General features: G+C 35.4%; 1 protein-coding gene across 1 annotated transcript; it reads left to right on the top strand.

Moving 5' to 3' along the window:
- Positions 1–2,215: 2,215 nt before the first annotated feature.
- On the top strand, positions 2,216–21,592 carry LOC107708592 (laminin subunit alpha-3-like). Its single transcript, XM_016512856.1, has 31 exons — positions 2,216–2,457; positions 3,537–3,647; positions 3,750–3,868; positions 4,726–4,806; positions 5,267–5,361; positions 5,833–5,886; positions 5,997–6,148; positions 7,382–7,492; positions 8,555–8,666; positions 9,949–10,116; positions 10,225–10,418; positions 10,514–10,630; positions 11,223–11,377; positions 11,586–11,727; positions 12,704–12,803; positions 12,890–13,006; positions 13,575–13,745; positions 13,839–13,981; positions 15,046–15,228; positions 15,331–15,479; positions 16,155–16,290; positions 16,732–16,859; positions 17,076–17,232; positions 17,350–17,460; positions 17,553–17,695; positions 19,216–19,333; positions 19,461–19,598; positions 20,329–20,459; positions 20,769–20,900; positions 21,032–21,136; positions 21,229–21,592. Exons 1-30 carry the CDS (start codon positions 2,254–2,256, stop codon positions 21,123–21,125), a joined length of 3,966 nt encoding a protein of 1,321 aa, XP_016368342.1. The 5' UTR covers positions 2,216–2,253; the 3' UTR covers positions 21,126–21,136; positions 21,229–21,592.
- The last annotated feature ends 1,373 nt before the right edge of the window (positions 21,593–22,965 follow it).

Genomic DNA, 22,965 nt, shown 5'->3' with positions numbered 1-22,965 from the left:
TATTACCTAAATTAATCTGAAAGCCAAGGAATATCTGAATAATTGTATGAATAAGGTGAGAATGGTGAATGGAGTAGATCAAAACACTGATGTTTTTTTTTGTATGAAATTGCAGGTTAGGTTTGGTAATTACAGTCTGTTGCACTGACATGCCCAATCACACCCATGTACACTAATATCACACAGTAATTTCAAGATACTTAGTACAAAATATATCTGAATCACACACACAACGGATGTACAGTCAGGTTAGAAGAAAGCGGTAACATACACAATGAGGCATGGCCACTTGAATACACTTGTAAATACATAGTCTTTGACTCTTTTCTATTGCATTTAGAGAATCATGTCTGTATAGGTGTGTGTGTGTGTGTGTGTGTGTGTGTGTGTTTGTGTGGGTTAGTAATTTGAAATTGTATATATTTTTAAATATCAAAATTAACCCTAACCCTAACCCTAAATGGTGCATATAAGTATCTTGAAGGTATTATATATAGCACCTAAAGGATACATATTTGTACCTTTCGAATAGGCACCGCCCCACTGACAGCTTTCGTAACTTTATTATGTCTGAGAATGTATTGCATTTCCAGAGTCCTGTCTGTATCCATATCCTTCCCGCCACACCCGCACACATTTAGTTTCTCGTGACGTGTCCATAAAGAGACGAGAAGAGCTGTGAAGTCTGTAACCTGAGGGCATGTTTTCTAACGTGTGCTGACTTCTCTAGACTGGGTGTGGAAGCTGAGAAAACAAAAACGTGAATCATTCTGATCAATGTGTGACGGCGTCTTAAACACTCACTGTTTGTCATAGTTACTAACAACGATACGTTAAAACAGCTGACGAATGAAAGAAATAGCAACATAATAGCAAACATTAGAGCTTCTTGGGGAGATGAGAGAAAATATTAATAATAAATAAATATATTAATAATAAATAAGGTAACACTTTAGTTTGAGGACCAACTAGTTGCTTATCTGCATTCATATTACTAGCATATTGGCTGTTTATTAGTACTTATAAAGCACATGTTAATGCCTTATTCTGCATATTTTAGATCTATTAACCCTAACCCATACATAACAACTACCTTACTAACTATTAATAAGCAGCAAATCAGGAGATTACTGAGGGAGAAGTCATAGTTTATAGTGAATATGTGTTTCCTAGTATCACCAATAATTTAATATAATAACAAAATGTGATACAATAAATCCAACAACCTGAGTTAATGCATTAGGCACACTTAACTAAAAAAATAGCATCTTAATTTATTGTATTAAAAAAAAAATCTGTAAAAATAAAATAAATAAATAAATTGGTAACACATTAGTTTAGGGACCGATTCTCACTATTAACTAGTTGTTTATTAGCATGCCTATTATTAACATACTGGCTGCTTATTAGTACTTATAAAGCACATATTAATGTCTTATTCTGCATGACAACTAATCCTACCAAATACTTAATCTTAACAACTACCTTACTAACTTATCAAGCAGCAAATTAGGAGTTTATTGAGGCAAAAGTCTTAGTTAATGATTTGTTAATACCGAGAATTGGACCTTAAAATAAAGTGTGGCCAAATAGGTTATAAAGGATTAAACAATATTACTATCTACTAACTATTAGTAAGCAGCATTAAGAGTTTATTGAGGCAAAATTCATAGTTAATTGTTGATTAATAGTGAGAATTGGTCCCTAAACTAAAGTGTGGCCAACAAATAATGATTAAAGCAATATTCACAATTTTGTTAGAAGAGAAATTCTCACTATTAACTAAGTATTAACTATGACTTTAGCCTCAATAAACTCCTAGTTCGCTGCTTATTAATAGTTAGTAAAGTAGTTTTTAAGTTTAGGTACTGTATGATTAAATGATCTAAAATATGGTCAAGCAGAATAAGGCATTAATATGTGCTTTATACATACAAATAAACAGCCAATATACTAGTAATATGCATGCTAATAAGCAAAGTGAGAATTGTTCCCTAAACTAAAGTGTTCAAATCAGCTATTGGTAACGTACTGATAAAGTGCTTGGGTCTCTCGGTCCATGTCTTGGTTTGCTCTCGAGTGAATGTGTGTGTTTTTCACTACACTACAGTGCAGCACATGTCTAACCTCTTTGCATACCTAAGCGTGACTCAGGTTCCTGGTTCATCTGAGGTCTGGGGCGTTTTCTCCCTCTTTAAGAAGAGCGTACCTGAGCGCAACACGAGTTATTTCACACAGATCGAGCGGACGGGAATGTCAGGATCAGCGGCGTGGCGGAGTGCAGCACTGAGGGCCCTTGCGTTCGGGGCCCTGCTTGAGCTGGTTTGTGGAGGACCCAGACCCGAACACAGGAGCGCGCAGCATCAGAGAGAACAGTCAGAGTGGACTCAGAGAGTTCAGTATCCAGCGGTGAACGATGCACAGCGCATCCAGATCCCTTCAGTGGATGATGCACAGGTAACGAGAAATATTCTATGCATTTGTGTGAATGAAAATGGGTTAATATTAAAATGTGATGGTGGATGAATATAGTTTTTGTCTATAATTTCGTTCAGCTTACATAATTTTATATTGTATAAAGAGGTGTGAAGTACTTGCACTGAAACAAAAAATGTGCTGTATCAGTTTTCACTCAGAAATTGCTTGTAATTTCACAATTAATTCCAAAAAATGGCAAGTAACACATTGAATTAAATGTATAATTTTGAAGTAGATATGAAATGGTATTTCCTTGTAAAATGTACTCCAATATTTTTTTTTATTTTTTTTATTTACAATTCTGAAATCACTTTTTATAGTGAATACTCTTATTTTGTACAAAGTGTAGATTGTGATTAACACTTAATTCTTACTCTTTTATTTAGACCTCTAGAGTACCAGAGTCATGACTTAAAATATATGCAGCTTTTTTTTTTTTTGTCAATCAAATATGTTGATATGTAGATGAACTTGTGTAGCCAGTGCATTAATTCCAATGTAAATTCTATGGTCATGAAGAGATATTTCATTGATCACTAAAGCTATAGTTATTGATTGCTGAATGCAACTAAAGTGTACAGTCTATGAACAACTCAATTCCAATATACAAGTTCAGTTAAATGGTTTCAGGACAGATTTGAGATTAAAATCTAATATGTGGTGATAGCCTGGCATTGAGTAAATAATGATTTTAATGTTTTTAATTTTTTGGATGAACTATTCTTTTATATATATTTTTTTATTTTTGTATTTTTTTTTGTCTGGGTGCTTTTACTTTTGACAAAGTTCTTTAATTTAACTATAATTTATCAGTATATTTCACCTCTGATAATCTGTTATACATAAAACTTTAACTAAAATGAAAATGAAAATGAAAAATAATACACTGTATTGGACATGTCCAAATACTTCATCCATTCAGTTAAGTATTTCATATGTTTTGTTGTTGTTGTTGTTGTGTTTTTTTTTTTTTGTGCATTGTTATACCAGTAATGAAAAGCTTTTTTGATTAATGATGTTATTGATTTATTGAAACACTCCCTGTTGTCTGTCATCAGAGATGCTCTGCTGGTTTCTATCTGGACAGAAGTGGTCTGTTTGCTCGTTGTGTTCGCTGCTCCTGTAACAGCTTCTCTAACGAGTGCGAGGAAAACACCGGCCGATGTCTGGTAATAATGCGCTCTGTCTTTAGTATCGCACCATGGGTTTGTTGCTTGTGCACACATTTATTTTTCTGTTTATTTGAGTAACACAAATGCTCTGTTGAACAGAACTGCGGTGATAACAGAGCAGGGGATCACTGTGAGCGCTGTAAAGACGGATTTTACTCAGCCGCAGCACAAAGGAGATGCAGCGCGTGCCCATGTCCTCTCAGCAACGACGCCAACAAGTAAGACTCACATCTGGGACGGAAAAGCACTGACAGTTTTGAGGCGAGAGACTGCTGGTGTATTGATATTTTGGGCTTTTTGGCTTTTCTGAAAGTGTTGTTACAGACCAGTGGACAGAAAACAGCCAAAATACCCTTTTGTGTACATTTTATTGCACTTTATCTGTACACATCTGTGGATTTCAATTACAGCCACTAAAATAGTGTGCAGCACAACTGTTTTTAACATGATGATAATAATCAGAAATGTTTCTCGAGCAGAAAATCAGCATATTAGAATGATTTCTGAAGATCATGTGACACTGAAGACTGGAGTAATGATGCTGAAAATACAGCTGCGCATCACAGAAATAAATTACAGTTTAATATATATTCAAATAGAAAACACATAATATTTCACAATGTTTACTGTATTTTTGATCAAATAATGTAGCTGTGTTGAGCAGAAGAGACATACTGAAGGGTTTTACAAAATGTTATTTTTCATGTATCATTCACTTGATTTTATTTAAAGTTTTATTCCTAAAAACTGGTGAAAATGTTTTTTTTTTTTTTTGCTGTTGACAGTATTTTCTGATTTATGGAGTGATAAAAAGAGAATTCCAAAATTCCCTCGGTCCAATATCCCCTAAGGATAATGCCTAATTTGCATATTAAAACATAACATTTCAGAAAATTTGTAATACAAAAAATGTTTTTTTAAAAATTGCAATTCTTAATGTAATCAATCAGCTGGGGAAGTCAGGTGATATCCATTAGTTAAATGGATGTTGTGCCCCCTATTCATTTAAATTGAAGTTTACATAATAATATAACATCTATGTTGTTAACTAATGATGTGGCGTCTCTTTCTGCAGTTTTGCATTGGGCTGCACTGAAACCGATGGCAGACTTCTGTGTCTGTGTAAAGACGGTTACACAGGCGAGAGATGCGAGCGGTGAGTGATTCACTTTCCTTAATATCCCTGTGTGCTTCCTCTATGCAGTATTTATGTAAAAGCTCACTTATGTGATCTGTGGCTTCACATCTCTGCTCAAAAGACAAGTTTAGACCAACATGCATTTCAATGCTTGTCCAGGCTGGTTTATGCTGATCAGGTTCTGGTCAACCAGAGGGGTTTTTCTGCTGAAGCTGGATGTTCAGTTTTTGAGTGAACATTGCCCAAACGATCCACAAATAATGCTTTGTTCACTTAAAAACTGAGGTGCATACGTTCAGATCAGTGAGGCCTACGATCACTCAGTTCTAAAAAAGAAATACAAAACCTGTGTTAACTGAAAGAAAACAAGTTGATAAAAAGATTGAATCCAAGATTCTTGGAGGCTTGGAGCACTGCATCTGTTTGATGTTATGCATGCACTGTAGACATGAAGCTGTTTCTGATCATGTCTCCTCAGATGTGCTGCAGGATATTATGGCGATCCTCTGCTCTACGGTGGCCGCTGTCGTCTGTGCAACTGTCCTGGAAACCTGTGTGACTCTAAGACTGGAGGTCTGTGTTTGTTTGTGTGTTATACTGTATGCATTTAGCCCTTCATGCGTGAATATCACATTTCAACTCAAAATGATAACAAAAAATTAGCCAGCATTTCTCAAAGCCATACTGCAAAAATATTCAAGAACATCATAATGCATATGGGTGTTTTGCTTTTGAGGATTTATTTTGTAATTCCTAGTATTTTTTAATTAATAGTTATTTATTTCGTTTTTTACTTTAAAAAATCAAAACAAGAATAAATTAATGGCAGTACAACAAATATTACTTTTTGTACAGTAATGAACATTTGGTTGAACATTTCGGAATGTGCATATTTGCCATTTGCCATGAAAATAATGTTCTAATGTAAAAACGATAGATAGATAGATAGATAGATAGATAGGTGAATGTTGCAATGGAGGGTTGAAATAATCTTGTGTAAACTCTGAATAACTTCATTCACAATATGTCTTGTGTCTTTCATAGTGTGCAGGAATTCTCTGGAGCTCCAAGACACAAATACAGAAGAGCAGTGTGAAGGTAGAGGATTTTCACACAAACCACAGGGTTTCACTGTTTGTTTTCAGTATTTCCTTTTGTTATCTTGTCCTGTGCTATTTTGTAACGGTGTGCGTGATTTTTTTTTTCAGAGTGTGATAACTGTGCACAGACATTACTGAATGATCTGGAAAAGCTTGATATTGAGCTGAGAAGAATTAAAGATCAACTGGATTTGGACTCTCTCAGACCTTCATCAAAAGAACATCTGAGGAAGCTTGAAGAAGCCATTACTGCCACAACGGTATTCCTTCATCTCCTTCTGTAGTTTCCCTGATTTATCCTTTCTTATTCCTCAATATTCTGTTCTGAGAAAGTTTTTTTTGTTTTTTCCCACCGAGGGTGAATTCTATATAATGCTGTAATTTGACATTGTAAGTTATACAATGGAAAGTCAAAAGTTATAACTGCGCATAGAACAACTGTGATCATGTTAGGGTCTATCAAACACACACACACGTTTGCTATCCTTGTGGGGACACTCCATAGGCGTAATGGTTTTTCTACTGTACAGACCGTATATTCTATTGCCCTACACCAACCCTACACCTAAACCTACCCCTCACAGGAAACTTTCTGCATTTTTAGATTTTCAAAAAACTTCATTCTATGTGATTTATTAGCTTGTTTACCCGTGGGGACCTCAATTTAGGTCCCCACCGTGACATGAGTCCCCATGAGTCTGTGTGTATTCAGGTTTAAGTCCCCACCAGAATAGAAAAACAGGTACACACACACACACTAACAACACACACACACAGTTCTGTTATTAAGGGCTGTTGCATGAAATCAGTGGGGTGGTTCGAAATAGCACATCAGCTCACTCATCAGCATAATGCACAGTTAGATTAATGCATTAAATGCATCCAATGCATTGGATGGAGTCTAGAACATTCTGTGGGCAATTTAGTGATTCAGCGAAATTTACAGACATGACTGAACATTCACAGCACTTGAAAGGGTGTTTCAACCACTAAGCCTATACAAAAAAAGAAGAAAAAAAATCCTAATTTTATAAGCAGGTCTAGTCAGCAAAGGTTTCCATTACTTTAATAAAATAAATGCATGCATGTCTAACATATTAGCATTTCATAAGCGTGATCCATTTGACAAACCTTATTCATATTTTGTATTTTTTAAGAGTAAAGACTTTTTTCCATGTGAAAAAGAAATGTTTTTTCCATGTGCTTTCACTGCAAACAGGCTGTAAACCCCATTATTATCCTGCAGGTCTGTCTTTTAAACAATGGAGTGATTGACTACACCTTACAAAACCACATAAAACCTTTCCCAAACTCAATAAGCATCAACAGAGCAGATGTCTGTTTGATATTTTCATAATGCAATGTCAATAATGACCCAGACTATACTCTGCGATCCAGTTTTTGTTAATGCTGACATCCATGTTTTGAAGAACATGCATGAATAATGAACAAATCTCATTTAGCTCTTAATACTCATGATGTTTTTCTTTCAGAACCTGGTGAACACATTCAGCTCTACCGTCGACAATCAGGTGCCTAAAATAAACCAGCTGGAACAAGATGTTACTAATCTGGCCGAAGATATGGACAGTCTAAAAGAACAGGTACTTGAAGATATGTTTTCTGATACAAAAACATGCAGATTTCATGCAGAATGCTGTTTATAAACAAGTGAGAAATACCATACTGTAACGATTCAGTCCACTGAAGGCGAGCGTAGTGAGAACCCAAGTGCAGTTTTATTCAAACAAGGTGTAATACAAAATCCAAACATAATCCAAACAAGATACACAGACTTGACTTGACTTGACGAGGCATGAACAGACTTGACTAGGCATGAACAGATTTGACGAGGCGCAAACAGACTAGACTCACCGACAGCGGGTTACAACTTCAATACACGACAAGAGACAATGGCAACATGATGGCTACTTATAGCAAACAAGAGGGTCACATGACAAGAACAAACCAATGGGAAACAAGACACATGACTAGGACAACCAATCAGAACATGACACATACACAAGGCAGAGATACATGAGGGCAAGGGAAGCATGACACCAACAGGGTGAAACAATTACAAAATAAAAGACATGAAAACATGAACAGGAAACAAAACCCAAACACAAAACCCCACATTACACATACATCAAAAATTATATTTGTTCAAATATATTTCATAATATACAAAAAAGGGCCAAAAACTATATTTGTTAGAATATGTCTAAAAATATATTTACGTAAATATAGTTGCTTATATTTTTTTCCACTTTTTATATTTTTGAAAATATATATTTTTTTTAAATATAATTTTTTAAAGCATTTAATTTTTTGCTCTCCATATATTTCAGTCCAAGAAAATATATTCACATTTGAAGAAAAATCATCATCAAGGAACATACTTTACCATTTTTACAATTGTTTTTTTTTTGTTATATGTTGAAGCTAAATATATTTCCAATTTCAAAATATATTTAATTGAGCTTCACAGTTTACAACATATATTTAGCATATATTAAAAATATATATTTTGGACAGAAATAAATATATATTTTTTTTGTCGTATGGGATGTTTGCTGCTTGCTGGGCTGTTCAGATCTGAGATCTCTCTATTTTCATTACACTTGCTGGAGATCAAATATTTCATCAAGCCGTTGTATGTCCAGGTCTGGAAGCAATCCGAGGATTCGCAGAAAGCACTTTCTAATGCTGAAAACAGCCACGAACGAGCAAAAGATCTGGACACCGAGACACAGAACCTCCTCAGAAAAATACAAGGTAAAACACAAACAGATTTGGGGTTTATATTAATAATAATGCATTACCTGTAATTCTGTGTGGTACTGTGCAATGAATGAGGACAGACACGTTTTGTAGAGCTGCTCATTTAATTTGATAGAAATTTAGTCAATAAGCCTTCTCAAAAAAGAAGGTATAAAATAATAGTCACTGGGGCGGCACCCTTTCAAAAGCTACTAATATGTACATTTAAGGAACTAATTTGTACCGTTTAGGGGTAAATAAGGTACACAGATGACATGGGTTTGTCAAACTGGGTTAGCAGTGCTGCTTTTGTGTGCTGTGTTGATAAATGGCCGCAGGTGTGGTGTTTTCTCACTGTTGAGGATCAGGATGACTGAATAGCAGGCCTGTCCTGACAGATCCTGTGTGCTGTGAACAATGCCATAATACACAGACCCGAGCTGAAGGAATGTCTCCAGCCACTGTTCCCAAAGGCTACGATTTATTTTATCCCTCATAACGCATTCGGTTCATTTTGACCTTGAAGAGATACAAAAAAAAAAAAATACTACACATTTTGTGTTCAGGTCATCTTTGCCTGGTATGTATGGAGCACCATTAGTGTCAAAAACACTTTTTGTAAAAATTTTCCATGAAGTTATGTTAATGTATAAAACATTTTTTGTAATATATATTGAACCTTTTCTCCATATCTCACAAACTTTTGGGACTGAATTTTATTGATGAACATGAATATGTATGCCTACTGATGAACCATTGCGGCATGAAAAATCTATCACTTTTAACAGCTGAAAGTGAAAGTTTATGCAAGTAAAATAATTTAATAAAATTAAATGTATTTTGTTTGACATTTGTAGTAATATTTGTTGTTTTGTTAGAAATAAATATGTAGGTTTCATACATTTGGACTGTTCTTTAGCAATCACGAGTTCATAAATTCAAAGGAATTTAATCAACTTACATTTATTCCAGTGGGGTTCATTATGGTTTATGTATAATTTGAAAGTTCTCTTTTTTTAATTACTTAAAAAGACGTAAATGCAGTAATAACATGGTGATAACACAGTAACGTTCACAATTCATAACATTCACTCATTAATAAGCAACTTCTCATTAACTTCTCAACAACTTCTCATTAATGAATGAATGTGAAAGATGTGAAAACATTTCAAAGTTCTGAATGATACTATGTTATTACCATGACGTTACTGCATTTACCCCTTTTTTAGTTGTAATAATGATTAAGGAATTAAATATGTACTGTATGTATGATATTTGTACTGTATTTGTTCTTCAGAGCTCCTGAAGCAGCTGATGGACTCAAACAGCAGTGGATCAGCTCTGCCCAACGCAGATTTAGCCAAACTCCTGGAACAGTCTGAGAACATGGTGAAGGAGATGGAAAAACGACACTTCACCGCGCAGAAAGATGCAGCCAGGAAAGAGCAAGATGAAGCAAACAAATGTACATTTACTGTCGATTTAGCTTGTGCATGTCTAAGCTATCACCTAATCATTACTGAGAGTTGCAGTATTAATGTTTGGCCATTTCACATTTATGTTTTCATTGCAGTTTTAGAGAATGTCAAAAACATCTTAAAGCAGTGCGATGAGAATGAAGCGGCGTCGAAGCGTGCTGACGATCTACTGAGCAGCTATGAGGCCAAACTGAAAGAGTTAGAGGATCTGCTCAAACAGGCTGATAATATGGTGAAGAAAGCCATCAATCAGAACGACATCAACGCTGAAGGCCTTAAAGATATTCTGGTAAGAATCTAGAACGGTACAATCCTCAGAGCACAAAAACACATGCTAGCAAGAGAGAATGTACATTAGGTTGTTGTTTGTTTTGTTTTTTTCAGAAACGAGTGAAAGATCTGGAGCGTGAGAGAGACCTTGTCTGGGATCAGATTTTTCTTGCGGTGAAACAGCTGAAAGACACTGAGGACGTCCTGAATATGTTCAGTGACAGCAAAACGGTAAACCTTCAGAAACACATAGACAGTATAAGAAACTACATGACAAAAAATATTCCCAGGTCAAAGAGAAAAATAAGAAACAATATTTAGCATATATGAAGGCAGATTATTTATGTATGTGTGTATGCATTTCCTACATAATGCCAAGGTAAAAAATATGAATTGTCCTAAAACACTTTTCATCATATATAATTATTTATTAATTATTATAATTATAAACAGAATTATATAGCTATATATATATATATATATAATTTTATTTCAGTTAACCTTTATTTTATTTCAAGTAATGAAAAAAATATTTTGGGGAGAAATATGACCCAGACATTTCCTCATAAGATTTACCCCAATATTGTAATTAAAATTTGAGTAAAATAATTTTTTATTCATGCAATATTTATATTTAATACTATTTTATCATTTATGCATTAATTTGCTTTTCTAACTTACTGTGTAGAACCAGTTATACCTTTATATTTAATACTATTGTATCATTTATGCATTCATTTGCTTTTTCTAGCCAGTTACAGATCAGTATATGATGACAGTGTTAGTGATTTCATTGGTGACAAATCCTCTCATGATCCCACAGGAATACGAACAGCTTGCGGCGCAGCTCAACGGAGCAAAGACCGAACTCAAGGATAAAGTCCAAACCATTTCACAAGCAGCAGCCAAAGAGAAGATTGTGAAACAGGCAGAAAAACATGCAGAAAACATGCACAAACTGGCCAAAGAGCTGCAAGAGTAAGACACCTCTTTAGTTTACACACCCGTGTCACAAGGTGCCTCTCGTTTTCCTACACTGTGTGTCGCTTTCACTTCGATTTCCATCTCATAAAAATGCCAGTTCCATGTGCTCTTCATAAAGTCTCTGTAACATATTTTTTCCCCCAGAGGGAAGAGAGTATGCTGTTGATGTATAGCATATAAGTGCTGTTTTTGTCCTGGACAGGGCTGTACAGAATGTGAGTGGGCGCTCTGGTGTGCAAACCGCTCTCTCTGGGATAGAGGCGTACAAAAACATCACCGACGCTGTCAACGCTGCAGAGGAGGCGGCGAAGAAGGCCAAAGAGGCGGCAGACAAAGCACTCAATGTAGGAGACATCACCAAACACGCATGAATGTCAAAGTTAGGATACATTCAGCGGCCCTGGAAAATGAATGGCATTGCATTGGATAACAAAATCAAACCATATAGCATTTATTTTCAAGATATATAGCACAAGCACACTTTCCAAGCCAACATTTCTCAAAAAGAAGTTTAAAATGATAAAACAAAAGATATAGTGATATGAAGTGATAGAAATACTTATGAACTTGTTAAATGTGTTGTGGTGAAACAATAGCAGAACACAGTTAATGAGATAAATTACTCTGTTAGGAGACCTGTGTGAATTTGAGTGGAAGTGACTTCATATTGATATAAATTGTTAACCTCCAATTATTTATTTATTTTTCATATTATATAGTTCTGAAAAAAAAAAAGTAAATTAATTAGTGGCAAAACTTCACTAAAAGCAATTTTTTTGAAATATCAAGCTCATATTTGAAACACAACTTGTTTTGATTTTCATGCAGTTTTAACTTAACTCGATTAATTTAAATTTCTATAACTTTTTTTTTAATACTTCAGCAATAATGTGCCCAGTGTCTTCTTTAAAAAGAGACCAAACTTAAGTCTGTGCTCCAAAGCATTCAATATTTAATTTGGATTTTTTTTTTTTTTTTTTGGAAATTTAATTTGAATTTGAAAATTTCATTTTCAGGTCTATGCTTAAAAAGTGAATAATAATAATTAAATGGATCATAACTACTGTATAAATATAATTTAGTACAATAAAATCCCCTAAAAATATAAAGTATTAAATTAAAAAACTAAAAAAATTATCTAAGTAAAATATAGCACATTAATGTCATTGAATAAAATAATAAAATAATAAAATAAAAATAATAAATTTGGTTAAGTGTGACTTTGAGTTTTTAAGCACTTTTTTGGGGTCAGTGTATGTTGCCAAACATAAATGTTGATTTTTTATTATTATTATTATTATTATTATTTTTTTTTTTCAGGATGTCAGTGAAGGGGACTTAATCAACAGGGCCACGAATCTGAAAAACAATGGCAATAACCTACTTAAAGTTGCCAAAAATGCAGCTAAAGATCTTAAAGGTTTGTATGAATTTAAAATTACAACTCTAAATTAAAACTATAATCAATCATTTGTTATTTAAACACTGTTATTCTGTCTTTATCAGGAGCAACTAAAGACCTCAGTAATCAGAAGGAACGCCTGCAAGCTGCTGAAGAGAAGAAGAAAGCTCTAGAAAAGGAGTTGCTCTCTGTCCAGGAGGGTTTGAAGGGAATTCAGAGAGGTGAGAAAAGAGCACTGCTTGACATATGACTCTGAGGACAAAACAAGCCCATTCCATACATAAGACAGTCTCATATAGCTCAGTTCATTCTATATGAAAGGACAAGCGCTGACATGTTTGATTTCCATATGGAGGATTGTTTCTTATGCAGCTTCCTTGCCTTGACTAGCTTAAAGAGACAGTTCACCCAAAAATGAAAATTCTGTCATCATTCACTCACCCTCATGTCGTTTCAAACCTGTATGTGTTTCTCTCTTCTGTTGAGCACAAAAGAAGATATTTCAAAGTTTACGGCAGCCATTGACTTCCATAGTATTTTTTTATTTCCATACTATAGAAGTCAATGGCTACCGTCAACTGTTTGATTACACGCATTCTTCAAAAACATCTTCTTCTGCATTCAGCAGAAGAAAGAAACTCGTACAGGTTTGGAACGACTTGAGGGTGCGTGAATGATGACAGAATTTTAATTTGTTTTACGTAAACTGTCCCTTTAAGACAGTTAGCTGGTTTTTCAGCAGGGACACGAATATGCTTGAAAATAAGTTTTCATTCTGTCCGATCACAGATGACATCGGTAACATTATCGACGCGGCTAAGAAAGCGGCAGCGGCGGCCAATCGCACCACGAGTGACACAATGAACCAGCTAAACGACATCAAAGCAGAACTTACCAAGATCTCTATTAGTCCTTCTGTCTCGAATATTGACAATGTTCTCAATAATGTGGAAATGACCGGTAAGTGCTGCGCCTGTTGTGTTTAATCAGATTCTTCAACAACTTCCTCTTTAACTTTATTCTCTTGCTTTCTCTGTTCTTTCCGTCTGACAGTCAGAAATGTGAGCGGCTCCATCCCATCCCTGCTGGATAAAATAGAAGAGATCAATTCTCAGATCAGCGCCGGGAACAACGTGTCTGATAATATTAATAAGATAAAGGAACTGATTGAGCAAGCGCGAGATGCTGCTAACAGAGTAAGTCTATTATTTTCATATATTCTGCACTCTAAATTCAATCCACTGAAATAGTACATTGAAAATGAAGTGTAAAGCAACTTAACATTTTCCAAACACATTTGATTTTAGAAAATCATTTAAAATATGAGTAGAAATAATTGTGACAAGACATATGGATTGAAATAAAGATGCTGTTGATGCTGTCAGGTTTTTTTCCCTATACCTTTTAAAAGTGAAGCATGATTTGCTCTATAAATGCATTTATTTAATCTAAAATAGTTCAAATAGAGTTTAATCTCCCTTACAGACAAGTTGTTCAAAAGTTTCTTTCCTCGGCTGAACACAAAAGAAGATATTTTGGAAAATATTGTTAACCAAACAGTTAATAGACCCCATTGACTTCCATAGTATTTTTTTAAAATATATATCTATCTCTCTCTCTCTCTCTCTCTCTCTCTCTCTCTCTATATATATATATATATATATATATACATATACTGTGGAAGTCAATGGCTACCGGTAACTGTTTGGTGACCAACATTCTTCAAAATATCTTCTTTTGTGTTCAGCAAAAGAAAGAAACTCACACAGGTTTGGAACGACTTGAGGGCGAGTAAACGATGACAAACTATTTAAATTTTTTGGGTGAACTGTCCCTTTAAATTAAACCACATTACTTAGATGCTACCATTTTTAGGTTACAATTCGTTTTAGTGTATATCATTTTTATAACCCATAACCAATTTTCCAATTGTTTTCAAGGTTGTCTAGTTAAACATGGCATCTACACTGACCACAGTCCTTAAAGTGGAGTTTAGTATGTTGAGCATGAACCTAAAAATGTTGCATGCAAAAAAAAAAGGTACAAAAGCTGTATCTGATCTGGTACCCTTTCAAAAGGTACTTATATTTAACGTTTAGGTACTAATATGTACACTTTAGTTACTAATGCATACCTTCAAGGTACTAATATGCTCCTTTTGGGGGTAAATAAGGTACAAAGGTTAGTAGCCCCAGTGACAGCTTTTGTACCTTTTTTCCTGAGAGTACAGTTCTCTTCTTAATGTTTCGATCTCTTGCAGATTGTTGTGCCTATGAAATTCACGGGTAAAGGGCATGTGGAGCTGCGTCCGCCGCGAGACTTGGACGACCTGCGGGCGTACACCGCTCTCACCCTGTCCCTCCAGAGACCCGAGAAAACCAGCCGGCAGCGGCGCCAGACAAATGATGACAGTCTGTTCGTGCTGTACCTCGGAAACAAAGACGTGAGTGTGATCAACTTCAAATCATTCAAATATTTTCAGGCTAGCTCAGGTAGGGTCATTTTAGCTTGAGCCTCTTAATGCATTCGTTAAATGTTCTGGCAGGCATCCGGAGACTACATCGGAATGGCTCTTCGCAATAACATCCTGCATGTCATCTATAAGCTCAATGGAGAGGAGTACGATATCGAGGCATCCAGCATCACTGAGTCCTCATCTGATCTGGCTTTCTTCGACAAAATCGACCTTTACAGGTATAGTAACATGCATCAATAAAAAAAAAAAAAACTATTGGTATTGATTTATTTTAGGCTGAAAGAGTTTGGTTTGAATCCCAGTGTTTCTCCATTACTTCCTGAAAGCTGTGTGCTATTCCTGTCAATAAAATGAAAAATTTCATTTCTCGGTATTGCATAGTAAGTGTGATCATTTTTAGATGCAGTGAAAGTGGAGTTGCTGCAGTATTATTGCATCCGCTTTACCACACGTGTACTACAGTGCATTTGAAAAAATGCAGTATTTTTATTACTTTCTGAATGTGAATGTGTTTGTTAGTATCTCCTACAGCATCTATAATGTTTCACCTATGCATTAGTCTCTTTCCAAACCATTTCCGATATAATCTTGGCTGAATGCATGATTTCTTAACATTATGCTGAATTTTGAACTATCACCTCTGCATTCATGTATATGCAAACAGCTGTGTTTTGTCACATATAGCTGTTGGTAAATATGTTCAAGTTGTGTGTCTATTTAAAGGAATGAAGTATGCTGTTTATCCTTTCTTGGGGCTTTTGCTTGCTTATGCTCAAACTAAAACAGTAGTGCATTTTGGTTACTAACAGTGTCAAATGTCTCTAGTATAGTTGTACTTGCGTTATATTTTATCCACTATATGCACCTGTTTTTTTCCCCCATATGTCATCTAGAATTTATCAAGATGCACAAGTTATTCAAACAAAGCAGTTCACGTCAATCAATCCGAAGCCACCACAGCTGAAAGAAAACCTGGGTGAACTTACACGCAACCTGCTGGATCTCAGTCCAGATAAAGTGGTCTTCTATGTAAAACAAATGAAATTTTTGAAATTGAGATGTATACGAAAGCTGAATAAATAAGCTTTCCATTGATGTATGGTTTATTGGGCAGAGATACAACTATTACTATATACTATATACTAATACTATATTTGAAAATCTGGAATCTGAGGGTGCAAAAAAATCTAAATATTGAGAAAATCGCCTTTAAAGTTGTCCAAATGAAGTTCTTAGCAATGCATATTACTAATCAAAAATTAAGTTTTGATATATTTACAGTAGGAAATTTACAAAATATCTTCATGGAACATGATCTTTACTTAATATCCTAATGTTTTTTGGCATAAAAGAAAAATCTATAATTTTGACCCATACAATGTATTGTTGGCTATTGCTGCAAATATACCCCAGCGACTTAACACTGCTTTTGTGCTGCAGGGTCACATATTTGTTTTCTCTCTTTTTTAGCTGCCTGCCTCTCTCAACTATGGCAAATACAAGGGCTGCATTGAGTTTTCCACCTTCAATGACAAATTCATCAGTCTGTACAACTTTAAGAATGCGGTTAATATTAACTTAGAAACCCCTTGCAAGAGGTAAGCTCTCAACATGTGAATGGTGAGATGCTGATGCACTAATAAGTAATAATACAGTATATTCACAATATAACCAGTAATCACAGTCACTACATTTGCATGTACATATTCAGAATAGTATTTAAAAATCACATGCAGCATGAATGGAAAACTGTACATTGTGACAACAGATTCATTTTATGAAAATGAAAGTAAAATCTGTTTCTATTTTCTCAGACAAATCCCCCTGACAATCTCAGAGTCAGATTACTATGAAGGCACCGGTTACGCCAAAGTCCTGCTTGAAAGATTCCCCAACTATCTGTGGATCAATCAGAAAGTGGAAACGAGAGCTAAGGATGCTCTTTTGCTGTATTTAGGAGACGAGGAGGATGTAAGAATTTGTTCATACCTATTGAGCCTTTTCTGAGGTGTCTTTAATTAATACAAATTTCCCATAAAAATAATTTTTTGAGATTTTCATTTTTTTGTTTTCTTCATACCCTATCAGGACTTTTTCTACAGCGTCTCTCTTGAGAAAGGCTACGTTGTTCTGCGTGGCCAAAACAAAATGAATATTTTGGAGCCTGTCAGCAGTCAAGATAAAGCAAGCCTTTCTCCGGTAAGGAAGAGCCTAGTTGACTTTTTTCTTTAAGATGTTGTACATAGTCACGGCAGTGACAATTAAATTGCGCTCTGTCTTTTGTATTTCAGGAAACAGATGTGAAAATCTTGATTATTGCTGGAAGAGAGTTTAAAGTCCGAGTCGGGAACACCGAGGTCAAAAGTACGGACATCATTCCACAAACGTTCAAGCACTTCTACGTCGGCGGGATACCAAACACTTTGCGTGAGAGGTCCGTGTCTTAATGTCTTCCCTTTGAAGGGATCATGAACTGCACTTTTTATTATTTGAGGTCTGCTTATAATGTTAGCAAGAGTTTTACATCATAAAAAACATCATAATTTAGAAGTAATAGGCTATTTTCTGTCCTGTTTTTGAGCCTCTCTGCAGATCGGTCTGTTTTTATAGGCGGGTCGCATTCAAGACTCAAAACTAAACGCCCACTGCTATGATTGAACAGTTTTGCATATTAAAATAATAGTTGGACGCTGCTGTGATGTACTCTGCAATCAACATGGGTCATTTGGGTTAAAAACATATAAATTATTAGGACACATCAAACAATCAGGAGCAGATGATGCAGTAGTGGTAAAAACACAGTTACTCACGCTTATGTGTTGCGACATTGGATCCAATATAGTCTGACTCAGCACTGCATCATCTTTTTTTTTCATTTCAGTCTCTCTGTAAAGCCTGTGTCGAACTGTCATGTTTAAAAACAAGTCCACAGTAAAATGAAGCAAACAAACAAGCAGTGTTTCACTGACACGATTGGGAGCTCTTTCCTAAACACAACAGAACCCATTATAATCAGTGATTCTGTCCACACTGGATGTGACGTGGATTGACACAACAAATCCCTGACAGTCAGTGTTGGGGACGTTTCTTTTAAAAGGAATGCATTACGATATTGTGTAACTGCCTAAAAAAGTAACTAATTACGTTACTTAGTTACTTTTTATGGAAAGTAATGAGTTAAGTTACTTTTGCATTACTTTTTCTCGTCGGGGCTGGGCTTGCTTGTTTGTTTTTAATATAAAAAAGTTGTATTTTTGGCAAATGTGATCACTGAAGGTCAGCAGCAAAGACATTGTTTAATAAAATTGCATTATATACATGAATGACAACATTCTAAACTAAAAAAAGTAATGCGTTACTTTACTAGTTACTTGCAAAAGTGATCTGATAGCATAACCTGCATTACCCGCAATACTGCCGACAGTAAACTGATGTCCCACTCTATTTCTAATAATAATAATAATAATTTGTATTTATATAGCGCCTTTCCAACACCCAAGGTCACTTTACAAGTCAGGTTTAAGGAACAGAAACAAATAAACATCAATACCAGAAGACAGAACTCAAATCAAGAGCTGAGAGTAATATACAGAGACCACTGACAAAGTTACATTAAAGATACAGAGAGAATGTAGATAAACATCCATAACAGCGTACAAATATATATTTCTACATACATATTTCTGATGTACTCCAAGCGCTCACGCTGCTTGCGACATGAAAGAGAAACGCATGCGCGACGTGACGCAACGACGCTCGCATCTGATGCAGATACGGTGTTAAGATCACAAGGAAGGCAATTAATATACTGTTTTTCACAACTTACCTGTTATATGTCAAAACATCGAGGGAAATTTGATTTCTCAGTTCATGACCCAGAACAAGTAAATGTGATTCAGACCTTTTCAGAACAATCGTATGATGGTTTATTAATTCCGAATTACTTTATTATAGATACAACATCACTATCCCGGCTCTGAAAGGCTGTGTGAAAATCGGCACCGCCGGCGGCCCCACCCCAAGCGTTGAAGAGAAAGTGGGCATCGGCAGAGGCTGCACTAATGAGCTACTGGTAATCCAGTTAATCTTTCATTATTTATATTTACCTTTAAAGGTAATATGCTAGCTTGGTTTCTTCAGCATTCACCCAGATGAAACTCAGAAAGGTGTCATTTCTTATCCATCGTGCTCTTTTCCAGATGGTGAGGAAAGCTGAATTCAGCCTCGGCAGTGCATTGGAGAAACTCCATGAAGACTTCAGCTTGGACGATGTCAGTCTTTCTCTGGGCTTCAGGAGTACAAAACCAGACGGCATCCTGCTGCAGAACAGCAAAAATGTGCGGATCTCTTCCACAGTTACACACACTATATGGTCAAGATAGATAGATAGATAGATAGATAGATAGATTTCAAAATATATGTTATACCAATACATTTTTGGCCATTTTTTGTATATTTTTGAAAATATATTTCAAAAATATAAATATTTTTTTAAGGCATTTAAAAAGGTATTTTGCCCTCCATATATTTCAGTCCAAGAAAATACATTAGCATTAGTCACATTTGAAGAAATACTTTATTTGTTGTATATAGCATGTATGGAAACATACTTTACAATGTTCCAAAAAACTACAATATTACACACACACACACACACACAGACACAGACACACACACACACACAAACATACTATATATATATATACTGTATATTGGCCAGAGGCAAAATATTATTATTCTTTTTTATTTATTTATTTTTTTGCTGTGTGGGGTGTCTTGTGCAAGATAATCTGACCCTTTCAAATTCATATGCCAAGTGACACAAATTAGATAATTAGAAATTGTACCAAATAATTTCTATCCCTCTTAATATCTCTTAAATATCTCTAAAATATAGAATGTGACTACATTTTCTTCTAACTTTTTTTTAATTTTTATTTGTTAAGCTTTCTATTTTATATGAGTTTTAAACAAAATAATCCTATATCACAGTGTGCTTTTATAGAAGACTTGCATATCACGTCTCATTGTGTATTTATCATTGGCTCTGTGATCTCTCTGTGGCAGAATAAAGACATTGAGCTTTCCATGGAGAACGGATATGTGCTCCTGAAATTCCAAGGCAGCGTCTGGAAATCTACTAAGCAGTACAGGGATGGAGAATGGCATTATCTCACTGTTTCTGGACAGGGCCAACGGTAAGATTCATTGGCCTGGGAAAACAGATCATTTGAAGTTGTTATATAGTTTTGCCCGATTGCAGTAATTAATATGATTTGACAACGTACAACAGTAACATTTGCATTTTGTAACATTCACTTTTGGTGGAAAATAACAATGAAAACACAAGTTGTAGCCAATGGGGCTCATTAAATTAAATAATGGTTTAGAATGCAAACAATTCTCCATATATTTATAAATGCAGACACATGTAATTATAAGCATTTGAAGTGTAAATAAGTTTTCCAAATTTTTTTTTTTCATACTGATGTTCACCTTTGTTTTAGCACTGAACTTCGAATCGATGAAGAAGATGTTGGCCAGAGAGTGACGGGCTCTTCATCTGGACTGTATTCGTCCAGCGTGATCCTGGGCAAAGACACTTTTAAGGGCTGCATCTCCAACCTTTATCTGAGGAGGTCATTATTTGCAACATTTATTGAACTTTCTGTGTCTCCACTTGCTTAAATGGCCTCATAAACCTATATTTACATTGTCAGTGAAAGTGTGTGTTCAGTGTCAGCTCATGTGTGTGTTTGTGTGTCTGCAGACCTGATTCTCTATATAGAGCGGAGGATCTGAGCGCTTACTCTTCCACAGGAGACGTGCTGTTGAACACATGCAGCGCCGCACGCAATATGTAGCAGCATAGCTGGTTGGTTTAATATCACGATTAAAGCAACATGACAACATTGTGTTTTGATTGAACAGCAAACTCAGTGTCTGCTTTGTGTTCTTTGCTTCCAGAGGCAAGGAGTATCTGACGCAGACATTTCACATGGAGATCTTTGGAAGAAATGCTGTTATATTACAGCATAACCAACTCACTTTAACCAGCTGCTGCATTGCATATATTTTCATGGCACATCTGTGGTAGTTTTCATTTCATGGTCCTATTAAAGATATAACAATTGCATTGTATCAAAGAATCAAATGACAATTTAGCAATTCTGAAAACTTCTGCTGTGTTATTGAGCTCATCTAAGTTGGCATCAGAATGCTTGCCTGTATTTTTACACTACATTTCAGTTTATGCATTGTGTTTAATAGCATTTTGTGGTGATGAAAGACAATACAATTTTAAACATGGAATAAAACTCCTTTGCATTGCTATGGCTTACCTAATAGCTATAATTTTATGTGGACAAAGTTATCCCCACCCCCACACACAAATTTTTAGTCATGTATAGACTAATATTTGGCTGCTACAAGTTAAAGTGCATTAAATCTTGCATGTAGGTTATACACACTCACCAGCCACTTTATTAGGTAAAGCTGTTCAACTGCTCATTAACACAAATAACTAATCAGCCAATCACATGGCATTTAGGCATGCTGACATGGTCAAAAAAACCTTCTAACCGAACATCAGAATGGGCAAAACAAGGTGATTTAAGTGACTGGTCTGAGTATTTCAGTGCTGATCAATAATAATAATAATAATAAAAGTTTTCACTATTAACTAGTTGCTTACTAGCATGCATATTGGCTGTTTATTAGTACTTATGAAGCACAGATTCTGCATGACCATATTCTACATCCCTAATCCTACCCAATACCTAAACTTAACAACTACCTAACTACCCAGATAGCACACGTACGTCTGCAAGATGTCTGTTAAAGATCGCTGCATCTGGAAAGCATCTGTATACAAACATCTGATAGACGTCTCTAAGATGTCAGTTTAACATACATTCTAAAACATAAACATCTTAAAGACACTTTCTAAACGTTCCTATAGACGTAGTGCAGATGAGCAAACACTAAAAAATACGTCTCGCAGATGTAAATGCAGACGACAAATAGACGTCTCTGTGATGTACGAGTGCTATTAATTAACTATTAATAAGCAGCAAATACCACACATGCATCACGGAGACGTCAAATAGACGTTCAGAAGATGTCTTTAAGATGTTTATGATTTAGGATGCATGTAAAATTGACATCTTAGAGATGTTTGTACAGAGCAGATGCTTTCCAGATGAAGTGATCTTTAACAGACCTCTTGCAGACGTACGTGTGCTGTCTAGAATAGGAGTTTATTGAGGCAAAATTCATAGTTTATAGTTAGTTAATAGTGAGAACTGAACCTTCAAATAAAGTATGAGCTATATTTTCAACTGGGTGAGAAAAATATGCCTTCAAAAGTGCATTCATTCATTAATTTGTTCGTTCATTCATTGCATCAGCATCATAGCACATGTTTTGCTGCGTCCTCGTTGCATTTACAGGCTTTAACCAGCAGATATCCTCCGCGAGCACATCGAAACAGCAAATCACTGCGTGCTTTGATTCTCAAGACAAAAGTTGAAAGGTTCCGAGGCGTCTAAAGGCTGTAGATGTAAGAACAGGAAAAGCAAAAACAAGGAATAAATTGATAATAAATAAACCATGACTGCATAACAGCAAAAGTAGGTGGCGATATGCACACAGGATGTAACACGCCAAAAAACGGAAGAAGAAGAAGAAGAAGAAGAAGGCTGT

This window comes from Sinocyclocheilus rhinocerous, unplaced genomic scaffold (genome assembly GCF_001515625.1).
Source record: "Sinocyclocheilus rhinocerous isolate Xijiao unplaced genomic scaffold, SAMN03320098_v1.1 scaffold25, whole genome shotgun sequence".
Taxonomy (NCBI): Eukaryota; Metazoa; Chordata; class Actinopteri; order Cypriniformes; family Cyprinidae; genus Sinocyclocheilus; species Sinocyclocheilus rhinocerous.
Note: the sequence above shows the minus strand (reverse complement) of the source record. Positions and strands in the feature narration are given on the sequence as shown.

Bases quoted from the DNA above. Each gene is read 5' to 3' on its own strand.
- LOC107708592 (XM_016512856.1), top strand. From the start codon at position 2,254: ATGTCAGGATCAGCGGCGTGGCGGAGTGCAGCACTGAGGGCCCTTGCG. The intron at 11,378-11,585 runs GTAAGACACCTC...TGTCCTGGACAG, and splicing joins CTGGCCAAAGAGCTGCAAGA to GGCTGTACAGAATGTGAGTG. The intron at 16,291-16,731 runs GTAAAACAAATG...TCTCTTTTTTAG, and splicing joins CAGATAAAGTGGTCTTCTAT to CTGCCTGCCTCTCTCAACTA.